General features: G+C 35.7%; 1 protein-coding gene across 4 annotated transcripts in view; it reads right to left on the bottom strand.

The window, feature by feature from the left end:
* The window catches only part of Rasal2 (RAS protein activator like 2), a 302622-nt gene that overhangs the window by 124861 nt on the left and 151114 nt on the right, over positions 1–26647 (bottom strand). For all 4 annotated transcript variants that reach the window (XM_057770587.1, XM_057770588.1, XM_057770589.1 and 1 more), the window contains exon 3: positions 21323–21446. In XM_057770587.1, coding sequence (XP_057626570.1) covers positions 21323–21446 — 124 coding nt within the window. The remainder of the gene's footprint in view (positions 1–21322; positions 21447–26647) is intronic.

The raw sequence follows: 26647 nt of genomic DNA, 5'->3' as shown, positions 1-26647 counted from the left end.
GCAACAAAAGAGGTAAAAAAAAAATCTGTTCAAATACTACTGGTTGATTTTATTTAAGGAAATTGAAGACCATCTAGAACCGAAGATAATTATAATTATAACATTAAAGCTATAATTCTAAGAAGAAAAGTTAAATGACAAAAGACTTAGAAAGTAGCTAATAATTTTCCCTAAAATAAAATTTGGCATTATAATTAATTATCAAACAATATACAATTCTTGAAATTTAAGATTAAGTACTCAATTATCAAATAATTTTTGAGTGTGTAAATAGGTAAACAGGAGCATCTACAATTAGTATGACTATTAAAAAGTTGAAATTAGGATAGTATCTCCTCTATCTCTAGGCCCAACGATATTTTGAACAATTGTGTTACTAAAAGTAAATAGGTCAGATGTGCATTTACACATTTAACTTCATTACCCCTTTGATAATACATAGTTTGATGACCATCTCTTAAGATTTAGAGATATGACTGCCTGGGAAGTAGAAGTGCAGGTGTTCCTATTCCAGAGGTGACAATTCAAACACTTTCTATAGCAGTGTTTTTTTTTTTCTATAACATTTTTAGCTATTTGAGGTGAAGTAGAAATCATAAAGGTAAATAGTCATTATTTGTGAACTTAAATATTTTAGTTGCTCAATAATTTGAGAGACGAAAACAAAGCTGAGGTCAGTTGCTAAAAAAAAAAAAAAAAGCAGCCAGAATACCTAGTTTCTAATGTAAAATGATAAAAGTCAAAGTGAATGTAAAGTTTCATTGCTTTAAAATGCTTCTTAATCATACAATTTCACTGATCATTAGCACTACACATAGTCACATATATAGTTATGTTTAATGAATGTTTTTTCCATGTCTAATAAGAATGTTTGACCCTAAAAGCATTTAAGAAAACTGTTGCTGTGTTTGGTAAATTTTTCCATCGCTAGTCTCAAAATGGAACCTATGCTTACATTTACCATTGTTTTAAATGGCATCTTTAACGTAAAAAAAAAACAAAAAAACAAACAAACAAAAACAAAAAGAGAAACAAAAAACAAAAACACAAAACTATTTTTAGAGAAGAAAATCTAGCACGTGGTTTTAGGGAGAAATACAATTTGGGCATGTGGTGTCTGGTTAAAGTTCATGGGTACACTCAAAGGAACACGTGAAAATGAAAAAGCAGTCTATAGACTGTGAGAAAATATTTGCAAACTAAATATCTGAAAAGAAGTTAGTATCTAAAAACCAATCACAAAACTCAATAGCAGAAACTGGAATAAACTGATTTAAAAACTGGAAAAGGGCCTGAATAAATATTTCTCAGAAAACATAAAAATGGCTGATAGCAGGGCCAGGGAAATGGCTTATCTGGTAAAGCAATTGTTGTGCAGGCATGAGGACCAGAGTTCAGATCCCCAGCACCCATGTAAAGAGCTGGCACAGCAGCCTTCCTTGTAATCTCAGCACTATGAAGAGACAAGCAGGTCCTCGGGACTTGCTCACCAGCTAGTTCTAGCTGAAGATCCCTGCTACTAACAAGGTGGTGAAGAGCAGAGAAAGATACTTGATGCTAATCTCTGGCCTCCACACACCCATGCACACCAGGAGACATATGCAAAACCCACACAGAAATTGAAGGTAACATAAAGTGATACAGGAAAATACCCAATATAGATTCTGGTTTCTAAACATGCACTCAGGGGTACGTGCTTCTCTGCATATAAGGGGTACACATGGGCTAATACATAAAGAGGAGGAAAAGACCAATGGGTATTCAAAGCAATGTCCAACAACATTACTATCAGGGAAATGCAAATCAAAACCACAGTGACATCTTAAATCAGATTACAGATGTTAGGTACTCTAGTCCATAATGGCTCAATATAGTAAGATTTTCTTGATGGCTTTAAAGAAAGAAGTTGCCAGGCTGTGAGGCAGATTTGAGAGCAGAACCCAAAGGTGGTCTTCAGGAGCTAATAATAACCCTTTCTTAATGGCCAGTAAAAATGACCATGGATCTCAGTCCTATCTATTCAACAGGTTACAAGAAGAGGACTGAGCATGTAGCTGAGAGGAAAACACCTGGTCTACTTGATTTCATCTTGTAATCTCAGCAGAGAATAAACTAGACTCTACTTGGTCTTCTGGTCAGGGAAATAATAAATAGGTATTGTAATATGCTAAACTGTTAGTATATGATTATATAGCAGTATACAATTAATTTAGGAGACAGGGAGATGGCTCGGCAGGTAAAAGTGATAGCTGCAGGTCTGAGTATCCAAATTCAAATTCCCTGAAAGTCACATAAAAAGTCGCATGTGGCATGACACACACATAATCCCAATACCCTACAGTGAGTTGACAGGCAGAGACAAGAGACTCAATCACCTGGAAGTTTGGAGGCCAACTAGTCTGACATACGCATCACACTGTGAAAAGAAGACAGATTCTGCCCAACAAAGTGATAGGCAAGAATTAAGTCTCAAAGGTTGTCTTCTGAGCCTTTAAACAGCCCCCTCCTCATTTGTTGTGTTATACAAAGTAGAGACTGTTCATTTTCATTGTTATATAGAATTCTACTATGTAAGCAAATCAGAATTTATCCATTCTGCTACTGAAGGAAATTAGGGTAGTTTCTGATTTTTAGCTATCAAAAGCAGTACAGTAATACACATTTTTGTACAGGTCTCTCCATGACCATTTCTGCACCACATTTCTGTTCACAATTGTGGGGTCATAGAGCACTCCAAATCTGCCAAACATTCTCCAAAGTAAATGCTCCTGTACTCAGCAGTCATGTGTATGGTTTCTTTCTTTCATTGGTCTAGATTCTTTTTTTTTTTTTTTTTTGGTCTAGATTCTTAACAGCACATGTTATTTTCTGCTTTTGTTATTTTCATCATTTTGATGGGGCATGATTCTATTTTGGGAGCTTCTCTCTGTAGACTGTATGGCTTCCTGTGAAATGTGCATTCTAATCTTGCCTTTTTCTTACAGATGTTTTCTTACATACCAAGAATGAGTGTCAGAATGTTCAACTGTCTTTTTTCAGCTATTTGAGAAAATGTAATATAAACATCAGTAATACCAAGATTACTAAACCCATAAAGCCTCAAACCCTTCCCATTCTTTTACACAGCTTTTACATGGATGAAGAAAAACAGTCTACATTTAAATATTAAAATACTACACTTTCTGGAAAATTTGTGAGGAAGCTGTCCTAAGTTACAGCACTTTAGAGCAACAAGAGAGACAGACATTTCAGGCCCACTACTTAATGAAAATTTCACTGTCCAATAAAATTTGCAAGCTATTCACTAGAACATGTGCTTCTGGGAGGAAAAAGCTAGTAATATGATTGGTTGGACTTTTCTCCTAAGGAGCACTGTACAGAAACCGGGCTTCTGCTTTCAAATGCTCTAGCATTTGACAAACAAAGCAGTGTCATCAATGCCTGCCTCAAGCAGTTCCGCTGAAGCATGGAAGATTTGCATGGTCTTACAAATACTATTGCAAGGAACATTAGTTTTATTTCCTTTAATAATGGTAGCAACTCCTGGAATTTATTCTGGAGATGGTTATGAGAATGACATGGACTCAAATTTGGAGGCAAAGTTGTCCTTTTGTGCAAGTTTACCTACAAATGTCGATCATCAATCATGTACTGAGTGCTGTTTTCATAAAATAAGAGAAGAAAAAAATTAGAAGACTAAAGGCATATTTTAAAAATGTTAGCAGTTATAAAGCCAGACAAATAGTTACAAATAAACAATGTGGTGCTTAGCATTTCAGGGAAGTACAGTAACAGTTCATTGAACTTCAAGTTGTGGTAAAAAGGCTCCCAAAGAAACTACAGTGTTTGTTTATACACACACAGACACACATACATTTACATAAAAGAAAAATATTTTAATTTGCTAAGAATTTCAAATTTCAGTACTGGCAGAGATACAACAAAAAAAACCACTCCAAATATCATGTGATACAATCCCTGTCGCACTGGTTTTCTACACTCTGAGACAATACGGATGAGACTTTGCTAGAACTCCTAGGAAGTCAGTCCTGTGCAGGTGACAGGCTATGACTGCCTCCCTGCTAAAAAGGCAATACACTTTTTTTTCTGTCCTGCACTAAATACCTTAACTCACATCTGTTTTCACACAGGTGGGGTTCTTGTGGCTTTTCTCATGCTTACTGTAGCACACTACTCCTCTTTTAAAATTCTATTCCATTTATTTACTTGACATTTAATATTCTAAATGTTCTTGAAAAAGGGAACTATTTCAATCAGGGATCCAGACATCTTAGCTTTCCTATTTGACTCAGGACTAAAAGTCAAATTAGTTACACAAAATCATTTGAAGTATTTTAGAAAGAAAAAAAAAGTAACAGTTCTCCAAATCTTCAAACAGCTAAAGCAATAAGCAGGAACAATGGACTGCACAGCAGTCTATACAGGTACTCCATAGCCTTTGAAAATGGACTCAAGATGTCACAGCCATCTGTCCAAAAGGTTGCATGTTCCCCTACACAGACAGACAGACACAGACACAGACACACAGACACACACACAAAACCACTAAACTGAATGACAACTCTATGTTCCTGACAGCTCAAATTGCTTACCTTCTAAGATCAGACATGAGAAAAAGCAAGCAGCAGTTTTTCTTCTTCAAAGAATAAGGTTGCACTGGTCAGTGGTGGTGCCTTTAATCCCAGCACTGGGGAGGCAGAGGCAGGCAGATCTCTGTGAGTTCAAGGCCAGCCTGGTCTACAAGAGCTAGGACAGGCTCTAATGCCACAGAGAAACCCTGTCTCAAACAAACAAACAACAAACAAACAAACAGGCTGCAAAGTCTCATTTCTCAAGGCATGCTGCAGGAACTCACTGCTTGTAAAACACTATGAACCTGGGGATGAAACAAACAAACAAACCAAACAAAAAACGTGCTATTCCAGAATCAAGACCTGGCAGATCTCCCCTTCATCCTTAAGTTCACAGTGCTTCTGATTCAACTTAATGCCAGGGTCTGGGTTAGGAAAAGAAACTACCACAGAAGACAAAGACCTTCATGTTAATCTTTGATTCAGTTAAGTTTCTCTTATTAAGTATTACCGACTTCATTACGTGGCATTGCTTAAGATTTCTGAACACAAGCTGATCACAGTCAAAGACAAATGGGAACCTTAGTACACTTGAAAATCTCAAGGAGCAGAAGAATTCATACTGCATGCAGAGCCATGACCAGGAACAACTGGGCAAAGAGACACAACTCTCCCTACACTCCTCTGAGTATAAAATGAGGTAAGCATTAATTCACAGGAGTTACTTACTTTTCACTAAAACTGAAACTCAGAGAAATGTAAACAAGAACAATCATGAATAACCACTAGAGAGTGGCAAAGAACAGACCAGAAACAAACAAGGCTCTAACAAGCACCATCTACTGAAGGAGGTGGGAAACAGTCATGCAGTTTCTGAGAAGGGATTCCTGGAGCTGTACGTGGATAACATTACACTTCCCACGAGTAAATAAATTAACTTCATAATTCAGGGTATTGCATATGCTCAGCTTCATGTCTGTGCCCTTGGTTTTTTGCCTTCATTTTATTTGAAGAGACAATCCTTCAAGATTTTATCAGAATATAAAAGAAAATTATATTCAAGAGGTAGAAAGAAACCAGTAAAAAATCCTTTGAGTGATTCAAAGTTTTGATTAATTATAATAAAAACTGGCTGCAGAATGACTTGCTTTCTTTGGGAACTTAATACATAATCTGTATTTATATGGAGACATATGTAGTTAAAGATATGTATAAAACTAATAATACTGGTGGCACGAGATTCTTGAGTAGTGGAAATGGTTCTTCTAGGAACTACTGATCCAACTGCCTCCAGCACACAGGAGACATTCTTCTGCTTGTTCCTCAGTGCCCTGACTCATTTCATTCCCACTTAAAACAGATACCTACCTGGTTTCTTCTATCCTAGAAAGCATAAGCCCTTATTGTCTGAATTAACATGCAGAAGAGAAAAGGACACTTGCTTCCTTTTCTGGCACAGCAGTGTAGTTCATAATGACCAGGTTGATTAGTTTTGTGGTGAGGTTGGTTAGTAATGATTTATTTCAACTCAAGTCAGTAAAATATTACCAATGAAATAGGTTTCTGATTGTTCCTCGCATAAGCAAACAATACCCAGGCCAAAGGTCCACCTTAATCTCCCCTACACTTTCAATCTTGTTGTGTACACATGAACCATGGTATTCATATGTATACCACAGCAGTTCTTTCTACATATTTTCAGTAGGATGAAATTGAAGACAAAAACACAAGCCTTATACAGTTAAACCTAAATACTATCAAGTTGGACTCGGCCATTATTTCTACAGCCTTCAGTCTGCTTATAAACAGTGTACTTAAGTAATGGGTTCTTCAGTAAGATAGTGAACAGTCTCTTGTTTCCTACTGGGTGGAGAATTCACTTTGCAATGGTTTCTGGGACAGCCCACAGCAATAATGAAACTATTCCTGACAATCTACTGCCAATCTCCCACATACTTGTAAATCAGCACTCAATTTACACAGATCCAGCCCCATACTGGAACGAGCAGGTTAGGAATAACACAAAAGAATAATGTGTCTTCACTGTGCTTATAGCTGAATCAGACTAACTTGTTTCCTGGAGTTTTAAAGAACCACGACAGATTCTCTTGGCAGTGACTATCGTTACTATTCAGCTCACCAGAATAGTGTGGCTTTCATCACAAGAGTCTCCAGAAAAATGGAAAAGGACTACTTGACAATGTATGAAGACAGATGTTCACTGTCCTGATTTTCAAGATCCTCCTCTAAGTTATCCTCTAACACGTAATTCATGAGGTAAAGTAACAGAACACTCAAATGAATAAAGAGAAACAGAGCTGGACCCTGAAAAACAACTAATCCAAATGATTGAATACTTTTAAAAACTCTATCTTATCCTTCTTTAAATTAATATGAGAAAGAAGTGAATATAGGAAGATTTTATTTTTGCTTGTAGTAAAAAATAAAAGTACATAAAATGGATATTTGTATATAACATGCAGAAAAATTCCAAGACTTCAAGTCTTTAAAAGAAATTATAATCAATATTAAAAGTTTTATCTTCAGATACATACAAAATGCTACTATGTAATATGTAACTTAATAAGATTAGCATATAAACTAGGCATTTTCCTTAACTAAAAGACATTTTTACTTTCTAATAAGTAATTTATAATTGGTTTTATTCAAGAATATGTATTAGTACTAATTTTATAATACTCAATCCTCAATATTTATCCCTATAAGATTTTAATATGGGTTCACAATGCATCTGCACTATTTAGGTAATAACTCATCATTTATGACACCAGCAACTACAGTATACATAAAATGTAAGGTCTACATATAAACGGTATCATACAAACAAACAAACCCCAAAATCCCAAATCAAAAGACATTAAACTGAGAGTTAAGAAATCTAGGTTTTCACTTGAGTAAGTACCAAAGTCTTTAGGTCTTATTGTTCTCACTGAAAATGAAGAAAATGGGCTACAGACAGGCAGTCTTTAAAGTCCCAGATTTAACTTTCATGAGTCAACCAGTTAAAATCTCTACATTGTCTTCTGCTGGTAGAGAATATTAAAAGGCAACCTTTTGTAATCAGAAGAAGCACACTTTCTATATGAATACTCTTACTGTTGTCTACGAATCTAACCTGTTGAACTTTCTGAATGACAATTACATTCTATAGAGATTCAAGCAGTGTCCTTAATATCCTGCTGAATGTTAAATATATTCTGTCTCTCTCAGAAATGAGTTCTATCAGTTTCCAAGTATCTTTATATTTCATGAAGAATTGAGGCAGATCCAAAATAAGTATCGATTTCATATTGTATTATTAAAAGAATAAGTAAATGCTGTTATGTTAATATCTGCTACTCTCACTATTCTTCTAATTCCAGATGGATGCTTTAGTGTTGGATTTTATGCTACAACACCAATAGTCTCTACACATATTTCTGTAAACATACAGAAAGGAAAAATAGCTCACTTTTAAAAATCGATACGACCGCAAATACATTTGCATAATAAAACACATTATCTTAACTACATACAAACATTAATTCTTGGCAGTTCTTACCTGGGGTCTGCATTCTTTGAAGTTTCTGGGTGTTGCTAACATGATCTTTCCCGCATGCCAGTCAGAAACTCCAAACACTCTGTGTACAGAACTCGCCTGTGCTTGCTCTCCGGTTCTCTCTCCCCTTCTGCTCTCACTCTGTGCCTCAGACAGTTTGGAATGTAGAAAAGCCAGAGCCAATGCCAGTCAACCTCAATCCACCCCCTCCTTTCTTTTGCTAGAGAGCACTAAACAATAGCCACTCTTCCTTTCTCACTCACCACTGTGTCTCTTTCATTAGTACTGAGTACAGAAAAATTATGTCCAGAGGAGGAATGTGATTTGCCCAGCTAGGTAATTCATTTTTTTTCTATTCCAAGGGTGGGAGGCCAGATTGTACCTCTTTTTGTGTATTCTGAGAAGTAATTTTTTAAAATCTACTTCAAAATCTGTCCCATTTTAAGGCTAAAAAAATAAAGCTAACTTCAGATCTTATTTTGAAATGTTGCTGTGTTAAATCAACACAAAATTTTTAAAGTACAAAAAGTGGTATAACTCTTTCACAGACACATCAGTATCTTTTAAATTACTTTATTAATCAAACCAATTTAACTTATCATGATGGAAATATATTCAGAAAAGCTTTTATTTCTGTAAGGTCCTTTGTTTAAGTCTCAAACTGGAATTTCATTTTAAAACAAAGACTAGTAACTGAAGAACAATTTTATAAACTGAGAGATTCCACTAAACTAGTTTTTTATTAGGCTTGATGAAATTATAGATAATATCATTGTACTCAGTCATGTGAGTCTGTTCTAAAATAAGACACTTATGAGGTATTTTTCTACACTCCGAAAAAAATGGAAAGCAGGTTAACAGCATTGATCCTCCTTACTGGTATGAGGACCTACTATGTTATACTGCTGCTCACTGCTGAAGTTACCTGTCAAGTAATCACAGTAGAATCTGGGAGCCAATTCAGGGATTGGGGAGAAATGAAAGGAAGGCAGGATCAACTTGGGAGCTGGTGCTTAGCAGTGATGGATTCATACTGCACTGTCTCCTATCTAGATGTGTGTGTTAAATGTAATATATAAGCTTCACATTAGCTATTCAAATATACACAGACATTATCTATATACATACATGTGTTGGGAAATATATACCTATCTGTTGGCACTTCTTTAACTTTCTCCCTAAGTCTTAGTGATTTAAATTACAATTATTTAGGAAAAAAATTTAAAGTGGATAAACATTCGATTTCTTTATGATATTTAAATATATATCATTGTCTACTATACAAAGTACACTACATTTTACACATATGTACAGCTCCATTACCCTCCTTTGGTAGTTTCTTTTTTTAATTCCATAATTTAGTTTCATTTTTCTAGCTTTATGTAGTATTTTCAGCTTCCTGTTTCCACTCCGTATAAACCACCTATTCCTTCAATCCTACTGCTATCCGAATATAAAAGAGGAAGAAACATAACTAAGTATTATGCAGGAATATTCAAACTGAGTGTCTGCACATGAAGACTTAACACTCCAAAGATTTATACCTTGCTCTCTACAAGATCAAAAGAAATACCGACCCTTGTACAATACAAAGTTACATCATTATAAATTTGTTTATAGTTGATCTTAGAGCACACAAGGCACAATGAAATTAATTATTCACAGCAATGCTTCAAATCAAAATAATGATTTCCACAACTCCATTTAAGAGAATTAACAGTGAGTATAAGCCATAGGAAGAGATTTCAGTTCAAAATAACAAACAAAACGGAAGTCGGAGTTCACGTGTGACAGAAATGACTTTCTGAAAGCCCTGCCTGCTGTGGGAGTAAGAGGCTGGCTGTCCACTCATCAAAATGCTGCAACCAGTTTTCAAATTTTGTTACTAATATTAAACAACAGTAGTGTTATTTATAACAGAGTACAATAATCTTTTCCCAAATGTCAAAAAAAAAGTTCATGCACATAATCTCAACTGTGAGGGTTTCTTCTGAAACGTTTTTAAAACATTAGACTCTGCAATTATTTATTAATCTTACAAAAGTTCTGAATGGTAGTGAGTTCAGGTCAATAATGGCACTGTTAGATATCTAAAGGAGAAATTATAAGACTACTTTATTGTGCTATGAAAAAAAAAGAACATTTACTTTCTGCAGTTCTAATACTTGACAAGATCTTGAATCTGAGATCCCCTGTTGAGGAAAAATTTTTTCTTAAATATAAATATGCTATTCCAATATTCAATATTCTTTCAAGGATGCTCCAAGAACTGCCACAGCATAGCACTATCTTTAATACCATGCTATGTGCCCAGTCTTGGAGTTCTTGTTGCTCCACCAGGCATGTCTGCTTTCTTATTTATCATTCAAAATCCAGATTCACAATTATTTCTTAGTATGGCATATCTTAACTTCCACAGTAAGAGCTGATCATCTTCCTGTGTAGTGTCTCTTTTCCTGACCTGACTCCATTTCTCATCACAATCCACACTATTTATTTTATCTATATCACAAGTTCTGATGTCTAATGTCTCTTTTCCCCACCACAATATGAGGTACATTCTGGGAATGGAAAAATGGAAGGAACTTTCATCTTGCTTTCCACCCAGCTCCAGACTTTATGAAAATATGCATGACATCAGTAGGAGCTTAATAATTGATAGAGGGACAGGCAGAAGGATGAGTATGTTTCATTTATCATAACCTTATAAATATCTAGACATAGTACACTTTATAATAACTTTAAAACAGGAGATAGTACATCCATTTCATGTGTCATAGTGTAACTGAAGTAGCCAATTGAAGGAAGCAGAATTAGATATCAAGGAAACAGCTTCTGAAATGGAGACTTAAAGAGTTCAATTATCGTTTAATCCTCTGTTACAGCAGTAGGAAGTTCTCAAAACTGCTGGGAAGTATGAGGAAATGCTTCAGTATGCAGTCATTAATATGCTACAAAGTGGTTAACATCCATGGTCATGCAGAAAATCCCTCTCTTGTTAGCAACAGCCTCAGAGAGTTAGGTGAAGTCTTGATCAAAATTCAGAGGAGATCGAGTGTATACAGGGTAATATGGCTGTAAACCTGATCACAATTCAGAACAGTCCATTAGGCGTCAACCATGTTCATTTCAGATAGGAGAGACCACTTAAGCTGTTTTATTTACATTATGATTGTTAGGTTTCACATGTTACCCGAATAGGTAACTGGGTAAGGTATTCGTGACTAATCCATTTTACACAGTTAGCCCCAGCATGATACTTAGTAGATGCTTGTATTACACTGCATGAAAATCTAAGTGGAAAACGTCAAATGATGGCTGCCACTGTAGCCAAGTGATTGAGTATGTCTTAGGCATATGCTAGGCATGGGTCCCTATACAGCCAAAACAAACAAAACCAAAACAATGATAGAAATATTATTAATGAATAACACTAAAAAATTAAGCACTAAATGAATGGCTGAACTAAATAACTATAAAGGTATCTTCCAGTTCTGGATTCTAGAACTTTATAATTCAAACAAAAGAAACATCATAAATCAATGTTCTCTTAATTATGGACTAACATTCAACCCTCTTATTAAACACTTTAAAACTTAATACAATTATAATTTATTTGCACTGGATCTCAAATGTTACTCACTATATATAATGCAGGTAAGCTCCATGGGGACAAGAAGCACACCTGTCTGTTCATTGCTGTAACCACAGTCAAGTCTACATAGTAAACCGATGGTTTGGCACAGGCAAAAGTTGACTCCTAGGGGCTCTATCTATGAAGGATTCCAAAGTTAGTATCAATAAGCTTGTCTTCATTAATAAAAAGCTAAGAGAATTTTTCTAGTTATGAATCAATGAAATAATCCATTCTTGTAAATTTTTGAAGACTGTGGATAATACATTTCCCTTCATGATTAACGAAAGTACAGTCAAAGAACTCTTTGTTGCAGGTATAGAATTCAATGTGCTAGTCACTAAAACTCTGAACCACAAATTCATTGTTCTTGAAAAAAAAACACACACAACTTAGCTATCTGCACATAATTAAAAACTTATACATCAAATTTATTCATTTTCGAACAAATCAACAAGCAAGCAATTCTTTAATAATTATCCTCTACTCTTCCAAGCAGAAACACATCTCAGTAGCAGCCAGGCTGAGGTGTACACCAAACTGTGTAGACACTGGCTCTTGTACTTATGCATGTTCCCTCTTTTGAAGAGCAGATGGGTCATAAACACAGTTTCTCTAAACACAAACACAGCTTCTTTTAATGTTGGCCTACAAGGAAAGGCATTTTGATAATGTGTTCTTCCTACTGAATTCCAAGAGTTCACATTAGAAAAAGAAACCATTGTTTATAATTCTTATGAAAAACACCAAAGTCACCCACTTATTCAGAAATGCCAATAAATTTTAAAACTAATTCCAACACACACACACACACACACACACACACACACACACACACACACACACCCTCATTCTACTCTGATGAAAAGGCCTTAGAAGACCAGAATTTCCATTAAGTCATATGGATAGCAATATAGTCGCATGCTTTAGGAAGGGCACTTGACAAACAAGTGATAATAGTCAGAGGTTTCTTGTAAACTTGCGGTAACGAATTTGAAGCCAGGCAGTAGTGGCACACAACTTTACCCCAATACTCGGGGGGCAGAGAGAAACAGGTGGATCTCTTTGAGTTTAAGGCCATTCTGTTCTATAAAGTGAGTTCCATGACAGCCAGGGCTCTTATGCAGAGAAAACCTGTCTCAAAAAGAAAAAGAGGAAGAAAAAAAAACCTTTGAGAATTACCTTGCTCTTACAGCTAAGATGACTGCATCAAATACATTTCCTTGCCTTGACTGGAATTGGCTGAAGGAAGTAGCAAAGGGAAAGGCCCTATCTGTCTGCTCTTTAACTCTGGCTTTCATGTGAACAAAACAGTATTGCAAAGGAAATTAGGAAAAACATTAAGTGGGATAGATACAAGGAAATCATATTGTTTTATATCATTTCAGCAAGAATATCCTGTAAGAATAAGGTTCATGGAAGAATTAAGTAATAAACAACAAAGAGCATCTAAAAGCATTTTGGGGATAGCGATAGATAATAATAAATATTTCTGAATATATTCATACTCACACAGCCAAGACGATGTTTACATCTCTCTTCATTTATTGTAAAAAGGGATTTGGGAACTGGAGAGATGACTCAGTTAGTACCTGCCTTGCAAGCATGAGTTTGATCTGCAGAACCCAATAGGGAAGTAGAAAAAGACAGATCCCAGATTGTTGGGGGTAATTGGCATGTTTCAAGTCCATGAGAGATTCTGTCTACAGAAACAGTATGGATAGATACTAAGAAATGACGTTTGAGGTGTCCTTAGACTCTGTACACATGTGCACAAATATGCACGTGTGTATATGCAAACATGCACATATATACAAAGTAAAAACCAAAATACATGAAATAGGATCTTAACTTATTTCTTTAAAATATGACCTTAGAAAACTCATTTTCCTCAATTGCTTTAAAAACAAATACAAAATTGCCTGTTAGGTTTCTTGACATTCTGTTGAGTTAATCTGCTTTCACAGCTCAAACATTATTCTAGACATCTCGTAAAAACACAAATTGCAGGTTACTTTCAATACAAATGATGGCCATAGGTATGTAGTCTCTATTTCTACAAAATCTTTTATTTAGATAAAAGATGAACTCTTTTGCTACATTAAGACTTTGGCATTTGAATACATAACATGTAAAACAACTCGTACATGATATAGTTCTAAATAATTTATCAGGTAGTTCATTCAATTTCTATTATTACCTAATATGCACCTGAAGCAAACTAAACTTGTTGCGGGAGCTCCTTCCACTCCTTCAGCCAATAACTGCTGAGATACCAGCCCATTTGGGGCGTGGTCTCTCTCTCTCTCTCTCTCTCTTTCTCTCTCTCTCTCTCTCTGGCTTCCGGCTCCACTTCTGGCTACTAGGCTCCCTTCCTGATTAAGCAGAGAGAGGGCTGTTGTCTGGGACAGTGATCTGTAAGTTTTTCCCCCTTAAATAAATAACCATTCTATTAATCATAATTCCAAACTGGTGTGGAATTGTTTGTGACTTACGCCTTCATAAACTGCACTAGAAATAAAAGATAAGTCATAAAACATTTTAGTTGTGAGCCTAACCTTTAAAGGCTCTCTAATCGCATAAAACATTTTTTAAAAAGGCAAACTACCTAAAAGAAAATTCTAATGCTAACTTTCTATGGGGCTGAATTCTAAAATAAACAACCTAAGGGACAAGTCATCTATCCATCTTACAGATAAGGAAATGGAAACACACTCACGTTCCATGAGTGCTATGTCCAATCTCAGTGTGGTAGCACTAGAAGGTCTACTTGTGCTGGCTGAGTACTATTCCCACGTCACTGTGGTACACTAACTACCAAACTGCTCCACATTTCTCTATTTGACTGGCATCTGGGTTTGTTTTGCCTCTTCATAGCTTCCTGTGCTTTCCAAATTTTCTATATCAGTTTCATATAAGAGTTTCCATATTAAATTAAATTTCATTTGTCAGCAGAAATTCTTTTCTTTAGTATGTGTAATTATAGTATGCAATATATATTAGAACCATTTACTGAGGTTTTTTTTGAGAAGGCAGTCTACATACATGCTTTTTTATATATCCTAGTAATTAAAGAGATCAACATTAACCAGAATCTGAAAAACTGTTTTGAATGATATGTGAGCAGATTCACGACATTGGTCTTAGAGGAGCCTGGAAGAGGGACTGCTTTCGATTTTGTTTTTGTTTTAAATGCAGAATGCAATGCAATGAGTGAGCAAAGCTTTGGTCTCAAACTGTTCTTCCTTCCTTCCTCTCTCACTCTCTCTCAAAAAAAAAGAAAGAAAGAAAGAAAGAAAGAAAGAAAGAAAGAAAGAAAGAAAGAAAGAAAGAAAAGAAAGAAAAGAAAGAGAAAGAAAAAAAAGAAAAAAGCCAGGTTTCTCTGGCTGTCTGGGAACTCATTCTGTAGACCAGGCTGGCCTTGAACTCATAAAGATCTGCCTGCCTCTGCCTCCTAAGTGCTGGGATGAAAGGCATGACCACTACCACCTGCTCTACTTGTTTTTTATTTTAAAACATAATTATATTGAGAGGATAACAGATTTAACCAGACCACATCTTTAAGAAAAAGTGGTTCTCAACCAGTGGGTAATGACCCATTTGGAGTTACTTATCAGATATCTTGCATACATTATGACTCATTACAGTAGCAAAATTACAGACATGAAGTAACAATGAAATAATTTTATAGTTGGGGGTCACAATACATGAGGAACTGTATTAAATGGCTGCAGCATTAGGTAGGTTGAGATACTCTGTTTTATAAGAGACATACACACTATATTGATTACATAATTTTTGCTTTGTAGATATTTTACTATTTTTTTCTGAGAAAAAAAGAACACCATCCTTTAGTGAAAGATCTTTTAAAATATGGCGCTGGATTTTTTCCCCTGTTTTAACTGAAAAAAATTTTTCTCATCTACTATATTCTGATTATGGCCTCCTCTCCCCAATTCCCTCCCAGACCCTTCCCACTTTCCTACCTACCCAAATCTACATCCTTTTTCTCTTTTTCCTTTTAAAATACAGGCATCTAAAATTAACAACAACAATAATAAATAAAATAAAATAAACCAGAATAGGACAAAATAAACAAAAATAGGACAAAATAAACCAACAGAAAAAAAATCAGTGAAAAAAAAATCACAATAAACTTATAGATAATATATAAGCGAAAAAAAAAAACTCTAATACACACACACACACACACACACACACACACCAGATACAAAGCACTGTGAAACAAACAAAAAAACCTCCAAAAATACCGAGTTTGTTTTGTGTTGGTCATTTACTTCTGGGCATGGGTCTTTAAGTTTCATTTATATATTGGTACAGTGACACTCTTGTTGGAGAAAACTATTTTTTTTCCTTTAAGCGTGGTTACCAACCTGAGATAGCTCTAGGTTAGAGATGGGAGCTTGTGTCTATTTTCCCTCTCACAATGGAACTCCATCTGGCTTAGACCTGTGCAGCCCTATGCTTGCTGCCATAGCTTCTGTGAGTTGATATATGCATCAGTCCTGCTGTATCTAGGTCTTTTTTTTTTTTTTGATGTTTTCCATCCCCACTGGCTCTTATGATCTTTCTGCAGAATTCCATGAGCCTTGAGGAGAGGGATTTGATAGAGAAATCCCATTTAGGGCTGAATATTCCAAGGTCCCTTATTCTCTAAATATTGTCTAGTTGTGGGTCTCCGTATTTGTTCCCATCTATGGCAGGAGAAAGCATCTTTCAGGATGGCCGAGGAAAGCACTGACTTATGAATATAGCAGAATGTTGTTAGAAATCATTTTATTGCTATGTTCCTTTAACACAGCACTATTACATGATTTTCCCCGAAGTCTATGACCTATCTAATCTCAGGTTCCTGGCCTCCCAGGCAGGATCAGAAATGGGCTCCATCTTGTGAACCAATCAGATAGTATGTGGTTACCCCCACAACTGTTGTGCCACTGTTGCACTGGTGTATGTTGCAGGCAGGTCACCATTGTAGATCATAGGGTTTGTAGCTAGGTTGATGTTTTATGTAGCATCTAGTACCTGATATATATATATATATATATATATATATATATATATCTCGTTATCTTTCTGAGAATAGAGAAAAATTACTTTCAATTTCCACTTGACTTTCTAGTCACCATGCCTACATTTTTTGTTTTACTTTTGTTTTTCTGTTTGTCTGCTAGTCTTAGTATCTGTCTTTCACTTTATGTTTGCTAGTCTAGGGAAAGCTTGTATCATGTTTCTCCTCTTCTGCTAGTAAAATACAAGAATAGTGTTCTTCTAAATATTTGCTTGAGGGCTAATAACAGCAAGAAAAGTAGGATGGAGAAGTCTCATTCTGCAGTGTGCAAACATTTGTTTATTTACCCTGTATTTGGTAAAATACCTTGCTTTTAATTTCTCCTGCTATCTCAAATCTGGATACTTGGGTTACTTTTGGATTTGTTTATCCTCCCTGAAAATATAACTAGAGGTATAAGTAGGGAACACAGTAAAATGTGGGGGAAAATCCATGACCCAGGAGTTAATGGCTCTTTCAAAGTTATGGCTCTTTTACCATAACCTGTTACTAGTTTTGAGTGAGAGTGTCAGTAAGCAAGCATACATATGCACACGTGTGTGCGTGTATGTGTGTACTTTTGCCTTTCTTGTTTTTCATATGCTTGAAAGACCGAGTCTTTAAAGTAAAATAAATCCTTTACTACAGCTTTACTAGGGCTTGAATGGAGTACAGTTAGAAGCTTGAGTTTCATGTGCTATTTCTACCCCTAAGTATCCAGGTTGAATCTAGAAGTTACTCCTAATTGTTTATCCACTCATTCTCCCTTCCTATCTGACCTTCCAATCACAACAGTGTTTTATTAATATTAACATGTGTTAATATGTACTAATACTATCAATTAGCATACATAAAATTAGAATACATTAACAACGCTTTGGGGTTAATTAAGAGAATCCTGGGCCTGGGTCACATTATAAAGGACTGTACTATCTTGTTTTTAGGCACCAATCCCTGTATTTTGAATGTGCTGAGAACAACCCTGTTTGTTAGTTTGTCTATACAAATGACTTGAATAACTGTACTTTATTTGAGACATTTTACTGCCATCTGCTGGAAAAACTGTGAAATAGCTGCAAACTGCCCCTAGTCCCCTTCACAAAAGTGAGTAACATACTATGCCAGGATGAAGACGTAAGAGGACAGATTAGAAAGGCCTCTTCTGGTCGACGGGTACACCTGATAGGACAGCTGGTAAAAAGCAGCAGAAAAACAGAGAGAAAAGGAAAAAGGAAAGGAAAAAGGTAAGGAAGAAGGAAAGGAAAGGGAAAGGAAAGGAAAGGGGAAAAGGAAAACTACAAATCAAAATTCCTGTTGAACACAGATTTCAAAAAATTTAAGTCAGGCAGTGACGCCACACGCCTTTAATCCCAGCACTCGGGAGGCAGAGGCAGGCAGATCTCTGTGAGTTCGAGACCAGCCTGGTCTACAAGAGCTAGTTCCAGGACAGGAACCAAAACTACAGAGAAACCCTGTCTCAGAAAACAAAAAACAAACACAGAAAAAAGGAAAAAAAGAGAGAATGGCATAGTAATCATTAATATCACTACACTAATACTGCCACCATGACCCATTAACAGGCATCCTGTCCTTTATCTTTCCTCATCTTTATTCTTCATTGGTTTTCCTTACTCATTCAGTCACTACTTACCGAGTATCTATCAACCTGCCATCCCTTTACAGGCAATATATAAAGTGAGTTGTCCCCACTTGCTATTCAATTTCCTCTCTGAATATACTATCTTTCAAACCATTTCAGTATGGCTTCTGCTATTATCATACCACCGAAACTGCTATTTTACACTAAATTCACTAAGAAACTTAATGTCACTAAATACCAAGACTGTTTGATATTTTTTTGTCCTTATCTTAATGCTTCCCTTCAGTAACATATAATAAAGTTGATAGTAGTTCTTAACTATCCTCCTCTCTGCTCAATTATTTTGTCCATTTATTTGACAACATGATCTTTGCACATTCCCTCCCGCCCCCAGATTTGGTAAGTGTAACACTCATATAGAAAAGTGCTCAAAACTCATGAACTGGGCTGGAGAGATGGCTCAGTGGTTAAGAGCATTGCCTGCTCTTCCAAAGGTCCTGAGTTCAATTCCCGGCAACCACATGGTGGCTCACAACCATCTGTAATGATGTCTGACACCCTCTTCTGGCCTGCAGACATACACACAGACAGAATATTGTATACATAATAAGTAACTAAATAAATAAATAAATATTAAAAAAAAAACTCATGAACTATCCCAAAGTGGATATGAGTGGTGCAAGCACTGCCTGAGTCAACAAAAGGACATTGAAAGTTCTCCAGACGCTTGTCATATCCTTCCATCTTGCTAATTCCTGCTTCTTACCTGAAACTAACCACTCCCCTGACTTCTAACACCACAGATTAGTTTTGCTACTGGGAGCTTCATCTAAATGAATGAGCCAGCAGGCACCACTGGGTGTACTGTTCAATGAATTCTTCAGTAAAATACCGTGCCAAGTCTCTCACTCATTTTCCACTAGGAAACCTGTACATATACCAAGTCAATCACGTCCCATCATATATCTTACAAGCATACTGTCTTGCTCCATCATTTGCTTTTTAACTTTACTAGTATTTTGACAGTTTCTAATCTTTATCAATTAAATCAGTTATTTTCCTAATGATTAATGCTATTTGTCTTCTGTTAAAGACATTCTGCAAGTCTACTGTGTTACTCCTGTTTTGAACCTACAACACATCTGAACTGGTTCTGTGCATGATTTAGGAAAGAAGTGAAGCCCTACACCCTTGTTCTTCATTAGGATTATCTGATTGGCCTGACACCAATGGCTGAAAAGACTGCCCACCTCACTGCTCTTTCAGGCCTTCTTTGTAACAATTTATGTCCTACATAAAAGTATAACCATTTCAGAATTCTGGATTCTGTTCAATTAGATCTATTTAAACAGATGTGGACATCAAGAGGTTAGGTATTCTTGTTTTGTTTTCTTCTACTCTGCCCTATTTTTGTTTTTGTTTTGTTTGTTTTGACAGAGTGACTTTTATAAGACTGTGGCTGGCCCGAAACTTGCAATACAGACAAGCCTGGCCTTGGATTCACAGAAATGCATCTGCTTCTGCCTCCAGAGTGCTGGTATTAAAGGTATACACCACCGCTCCCAGATATCCTGGCTATCCTTGGTCTATGCATTTCTAGGTGAAATTAAGACTATATGATAACTTAGAAAAGTAATCTCATTCAGTAATTTCAATCCTAAGAGCTGACAAAATATCACCACAGAATACTGTTTTCTATACAAAAATGCTACACACACACACACACACACACACTTTTCTCCCACCTGGTGCTAAGGACTGAATCCAGTCTTTCATGTATGCTAGGCAAGCTCTCAAACACTCAGTACAAATCTCTCTCCCAGACTTTCACTTATTTAAAACCTTTTACAATTTTCTATCTCGAAGTTCTGCACACATTAGATTTCTTTTCCTAAATAGTTATTGTTGTGTGATGATGTACTAAGCATATTTTTTTCCAATTTCTACTTTCAGGCATACAGAGATACCAGTAGAAATAATTAATCTCTAAATACTTATTTTTGTTTCTATATGTATTTTTATCTTGTTAAGTAAAAGAAAACCAACACACATGCGTGCACGTGCACACACATACTCTTTTTTATCCTTGAGACTGGCACCAAATGTGGCAAACACAAATGTTCAATGGAACATTCAACAAAAGGTAATCCTGCTAAAGAAAATTCACCAGGTAACTAATACAAGATTCAACTGGCATGAAAAAGATTATCTCCAGAGATAAGTTTTGCCCTCTCATATTAATGAGGATAAGTTTCAGAGCTAATTTTAGGAAACAACTCTCAAAATGGTCACTAAGTCTCATTAGTAAAGACAATCTCCAGACCTGTTTAGAATAAAAGTCAGAAAACAGGGTCCTGAGTTCAATTCCCAGCAACCACATGGTTGCTCACAACCATCTGTAATGAGGTCTGGTGCCCTCTTCTGGCCTGCAGGCATACACACAAACAGAATACTGTATACATAATAAATAAATAAATATTTTTAAAAAATAAACAAAGAAATTATCCTTCTCTGACAACAGTGAAACCACCAGCAGCTATGAAAAGGGTGTGTCTCAATACCAAGTTCCTTCACACAGTGACTGGAACAATACTACCAATGCTCTGAAAACCCATAGATCAGCAATAGTGCAGAAATATGCCATCCAACTTGCCTAAACCAAACATCAACCCTACTGAGTAGTGCGCAGATAAATTTATTAGCATACAAAAACTGCAGTTGCTTGGTTATACTCGATGAACTTCAGATCTGAATTAACAAGCTATTGACTTGAACACACAGTCTAACAAGAAACATATGTTTCACTGTAGCAGAGACAAATCCACCAATCATCCAATAGAACGCAGGATTGCTTTGTTTAGCTTACCTAGCTTAGCGGCGCCCTCTGGTGGGCACTCAGGAAACTGGCCCTCTGAAGGGACACTGACGGTTCTCCTCAGGCATCGCCCTTTGGTGGAATCTGTCTGCTGCTCCTGTCCTTCCACAGGTATCTATTTAGCCAAGAAAAAGAGAGAAAACAAAATAATGAACTTGTCTAAATACTTCCTGACTGAATAATGTTTTAATTAATGAAGACAGTAGTGTGGAATGAGATTTGAAAATAGGAAGAATGTAGAAATGAAGTGTAAGAGATGTTAAGATTACCAAGGCTTTTACAGGAAGCTGCTCTTTAGAAAGAAAACTGAAGGATCTGGAAAGGTGAGTATGTAAATTAGCTGTCCTAGAGACAGTACAAATTCTCTCTAGGTGTGAACCTGCTCTGGAAGCTCAGAGAACAAAATATAACACCCACACAAAAGCCTCCTCTGTATCAGAGACTGGTTTACAAACTTTAATTTTATCCAATATTCAAAGACAAATGTTGAAACAAAAGCTGACCATGAAAATTAAGTTTCAATAATCTCTGAAAAGAACATTGGTTTTGTTAAAGATTTTTAAATAAAGTCACCCAACTTTTATTCAGTAGTAGAATCAAATAATTAAATTTAGTTAATAAAGTGTATTTTCAATGCAAACATAGATAGTTGCACAGGTACAAAGATAAAACAGCATATTCTATCTCAAAAGGGTGACTGTTTCTATAGTAGTAAAAAATTATCAGTTTCAAAACCATACTGAATAGTTATTTGTATAAATGAATGAGAACAATGAATGTTTTTAAAAGTCAATTCAGCAAGTTATTATTGCAGAATAATGGATGGCATCTTCAGGGGGTGGGGCATAGCAGTTTTTTCACATTTCTGGGAGATGCAGTCCAAGGCCCCAATGAACCAACTGATGCCTGAAAATACAGCTATTATAAAACCCTGTGTATATTTTCCCTACACAATCTATGACAGATTTTATGTTGTAAGTTACATGCAATAAGAGATTAATAATAATAACTAATAAAACAGAACAATATAAAGTTTCTGAAATGCTATTTTTTTTCTCCATTACTACCCCATGTTTCAATAAATTTATCTTATTTTTATCTTTTCATTAAATGAATGGAAGCACTTCACAGTTTTTCTTTGGCATCAGAAGACTACTAGCATCTACTTTTAGGTTTCAGTTATTCTAAAGTAAAACAAAGGATACTTAAAGACAAGCACCACCAGAATAACACTATTTAAAGATACTGTACAGAACACAACGCTTTAAGAATTAGAATTGTTCATCTCTGGTATTTTTATAAAGTACTTCTGAATTATGTTTGGTCATGGATAAGTAAAACTGTAGAAAACAAATCCATTGACTATTCTAATGCTGAAGTAATGGGCAAAGATTTTTTTTAAACAAATAATAATTTCTAACTTTCATCACAAACTGCATTAGTATGTTAAAGTATGTCAGTAACTAATTAGTTATAAATTTTCTTATGCTTCTTGAATTGTTTTTTTAAGAAATCTCAGTTAATAATGATTAACATTTAATGCTAAGGAAATATGTGGGATCTACACTGTAACAAAGGGAGCCCAGTAGAACAGTAGGGAGTCTTTTCAGTTACTGGTACAAAGTCAATCAGGTAATCTTTATGACGATTAAGGGTATGGGACTTGATTTATTCCTTATACCACATACAAAAGTAGTTGCATAGCATGTTGGAGACCTAAAAGAGAAAAATAACACAATAAGGCTTGCAGAATGCTATTGTGGTGATCTTGGATATGGGAAAAATGTCTTTAACAGTAGACAACACTAATCATTAGGAGGAAAACGGATAATCCTGCATTGTGAAGAGGCATTACGGTTATCTATTGACATCTGAGGAATAATTTATATTCCAAGGACTACAATCAACATGCATCACATCAAATGATCTAGCAAAGCAGAAGCAGGTAGACTTACTTGCATATGACTTCTGCAGTGATTTATAATCCAACCCCTGGTAACTGGGGTCAAGAACATGATAGCTTTCTGTTATGAAGCACTCAAAGAATACACATCCAAGCACTTCCTTATTACTGGAAGTTTACACACTCTTTACAAGACTAAATGTTATTCTCCCTTCATTAGATGAACTATACTTAGTCTTCATACAGCAAGAAATCAAAGGGTAGAATTAAGAAAGATAAAATTGCTAAAACAGAGGCCACATAACCAATAAAGGTATTCCTTTAAGTATTCCTAAAATGCTAAGTAATCAAAACACCATGAACTGTATGTAACCTAAGTCACCCATCCCTTTTCAAAGTAAACTATATCTTCTCTAGTTAAATGATTAAAGAGTAGCACTAGAAGGCTAATGACTTTTACTTTAAAAGGCAAAAGTAACTTTTACTTGCTCCAAAAGTAGAAACAAAAGGGAGTAAATTTAGAAAAGAAAAAATTGGAATCATTGAGCAAACAAACATAACTAGTTGTAATGGTTTTCAACTATCTATTACCTGAATAAACACTTAAGCTTTATAGAAACATGAATTGCTTAAGTGTTTCAGGGGAAGATAGTTTTCTCCCTGTGGAAATTTATAAAGATCATATCCATGAAAAGGGATACAAACTCTACATATATACTATATGCTTGGTTTCCACAATAATGACAATAATAATGATAATAAAAATGATGATGATGATGATGATAATAATAATAATAATAATAATAATAATAATAATAATAAATCAGCCTTACTACTTGGGCCTAAAATTTATAGTCAATTATTCTCTTCAAGTCTTAATAGAGATGCTTCATTTCTAATGCTTAAAGTTAAACTATTATCACACATTTTATTCAAAATATTTACTCTAAAAAATTAGGTTGTTTTACTCTAGATTCAAAGAAAAGAAAACATCATGAGATTTAAATTTTTTTAAATTTATTATTTATGTATTTACATAGTGTGTGTGTGTGTTATTTGCATGCCCACACAAGCCAAGAGAAGGCACTGACATATTCCTTCAAGCTGGAGATAAGATCAGCTAGCTATAAACTACCTCATCTGAGTACTGGCAACTGAACTCTGTAAAAGCAGCAAGTGTTCTTAACCACTGAGCCAATGCTCCAGTATCCCTAAGATGGAATTTCTCAAGAATATTTTATTGTCTTAAAGTCTAGATTGCTCCTTAGATACAATATTTTAAAGATACCCATTCATTGGTAATCTCATTCCTTTCAAATGAATCAAATCAGAGTTGACAAATCTTAGGATTCTGTTACAGAGACAGTTTCAGATAGCAATTTTCTCTTTTGACTATTCTAAATTTATTTGACCACGTCATACTATTGTTTCAAGAATTGTTCTTAATAACTTATACATCTCCCAGTTTCTATGACTTGAGAATAGTTTTTACATTTCTTTGGCCTTGGTTGGGCTTCTTTATCAGTCTGGAGTCAAAAAAAGAAAAAAGGGAGGGAGGGAGGGAGGGAGGGAGGGAGGGAGGGAGGGAGGGAGGGAGGGAGGGAGGGAGGGAGGGAGGGAGATAGAGAGAAGAATCAAGCACTTTAATTCATGTCCTCTATAAAAGAAGAAAGCAGAAAACAATAAGAATAATAGTTTAATTATGTTTCACCTTACTTATAATCACATGGAAATTAATTTCAATTTATTCTGGAATTAACAGAGTTTTATAATTCACATTCTCAGGCTCTACCCACACTCCCTAAATCAGAAATGTGGTAGAGTTCAATGCTCTGTTTCAACAGGATTCAGATGCTTACTCCAAGTTGACAGCCCACTGCCATAAGGTATAGTTTTCTGTCCTTCGTACCATGGATAAGCATCTCAATAAAAGACTCCCAACTTTCCTCAAATTGTAATCATCCAATAGGGCTTTGAAACCTTACCAGTGCTAAGACACTCAAGGCAGGTAAAGCTGAGGACTGCTCATCTATTTTCGATGTCGCTAACTATTCTACTCTTAAATCTTGGTCATAAGCTCTTAGTAAACCAAGGTACATAAACTACTTAGCTTTACTGACTTCAATTTCTGTGTTTTTGAGGTATGGTCTCCCATAGATTCCAGGAGTAGTGAAGTTAGTTTAAAAGAATCTCTCCCTGGCAAGTTCAGGCCTCTCTGATCAGTATAACAGTGAATGTCTCTTGTGTTCTCAATCCTTAGTTGTCCTCTGGAAAACCTCTTCCCTGCAAAAACATAGTAGAACTCTTGGCCAAGATCTCCAGATAAGCTGCTGTTCAGTAGATCTGCACTTCTCCGGAGGTTCTCTGTCTTCTCAGCTTTAAGTGTGGATTGCGGGCCACAATTGGGAAATTGTACATGGCAGGTAGCTGCAGTAAAATAACCACTGCAGTGTTAGGCTGCACACTATCCAACAATGAATGATAAATAAATATGTGTATTGGAGAAGGGGCTGGTTTTATTGTCTACAGAACAAGGATTAGTCACTTTATCATATCAATTATCTTACCTGGGGATAAATACTTATTTTCTTTTACTCAAATTCTTACAACAGATTCTTTACTAGTATCTGCCCCTTAAATCTGCATTTTAATACATGCTAGTTCACAACGCAGATATGATCATGTCATTCCGAGGCTTACCGCCCTTCGGTGGTTCTCCTTTGCTGGATTTTCAAAGGAGAGGTGTTATGTTTGCAGGGGAAGGAGATCATTTCTACTTTAACTAGAACACAAATCTCTTCAGCCTTTTAGGAATTGTATATAAGTGTTTCTACTATGATGGGCTCAAAAGAACTACCCCACTAAGTGCAAGCTCCTCAACAGAGTACACAGGTTTTCCACAACCTGGCCACTCACTCGCTTTGTGTCCAATTTCAGACTTTATAGCTCAGGAATACCAATTGCTTGCCCTAATATAGCCCCTATTTTACAGTTCAGTGCCCCTGTTTCATTTATTCTCTCAACTTTAAACACCATCACTGATTTTTTTTTTCTATTCTGTACCCGTCAGAAAAACTCCTATTCATCCTAAGGTTCAGGGTAGATACTGGCACTTCCCTCATTCCCTGGATTCTGCCCTCTGTACTAATGCCGTAATTGGCCATTAAAATATAATTGTCTTAGCTTCCTCCCATAACAATCTTTCATCACCCTAGTTATTATAGTGGATTTATGACTTTCAACTAATTTCATGTAGATTAACAGTTTATACCTTATAATACCCAAATCTTAAAATAACCACAAAACTACAAATGAATGAATAAATCTTTTATGGCAGGATGGGGAGCATTTTAGGCAAAGAAAAAAAAATAATATCAGGAAAGAGATTAGTTAACATGCATTTTTAAAAATGT

This window comes from Chionomys nivalis, chromosome 5 (genome assembly GCF_950005125.1).
Source record: "Chionomys nivalis chromosome 5, mChiNiv1.1, whole genome shotgun sequence".
Lineage (NCBI taxonomy): Eukaryota > Metazoa > Chordata > Mammalia > Rodentia > Cricetidae > Chionomys > Chionomys nivalis.
This window is presented reverse-complemented; position numbering and strand designations above follow the sequence as displayed.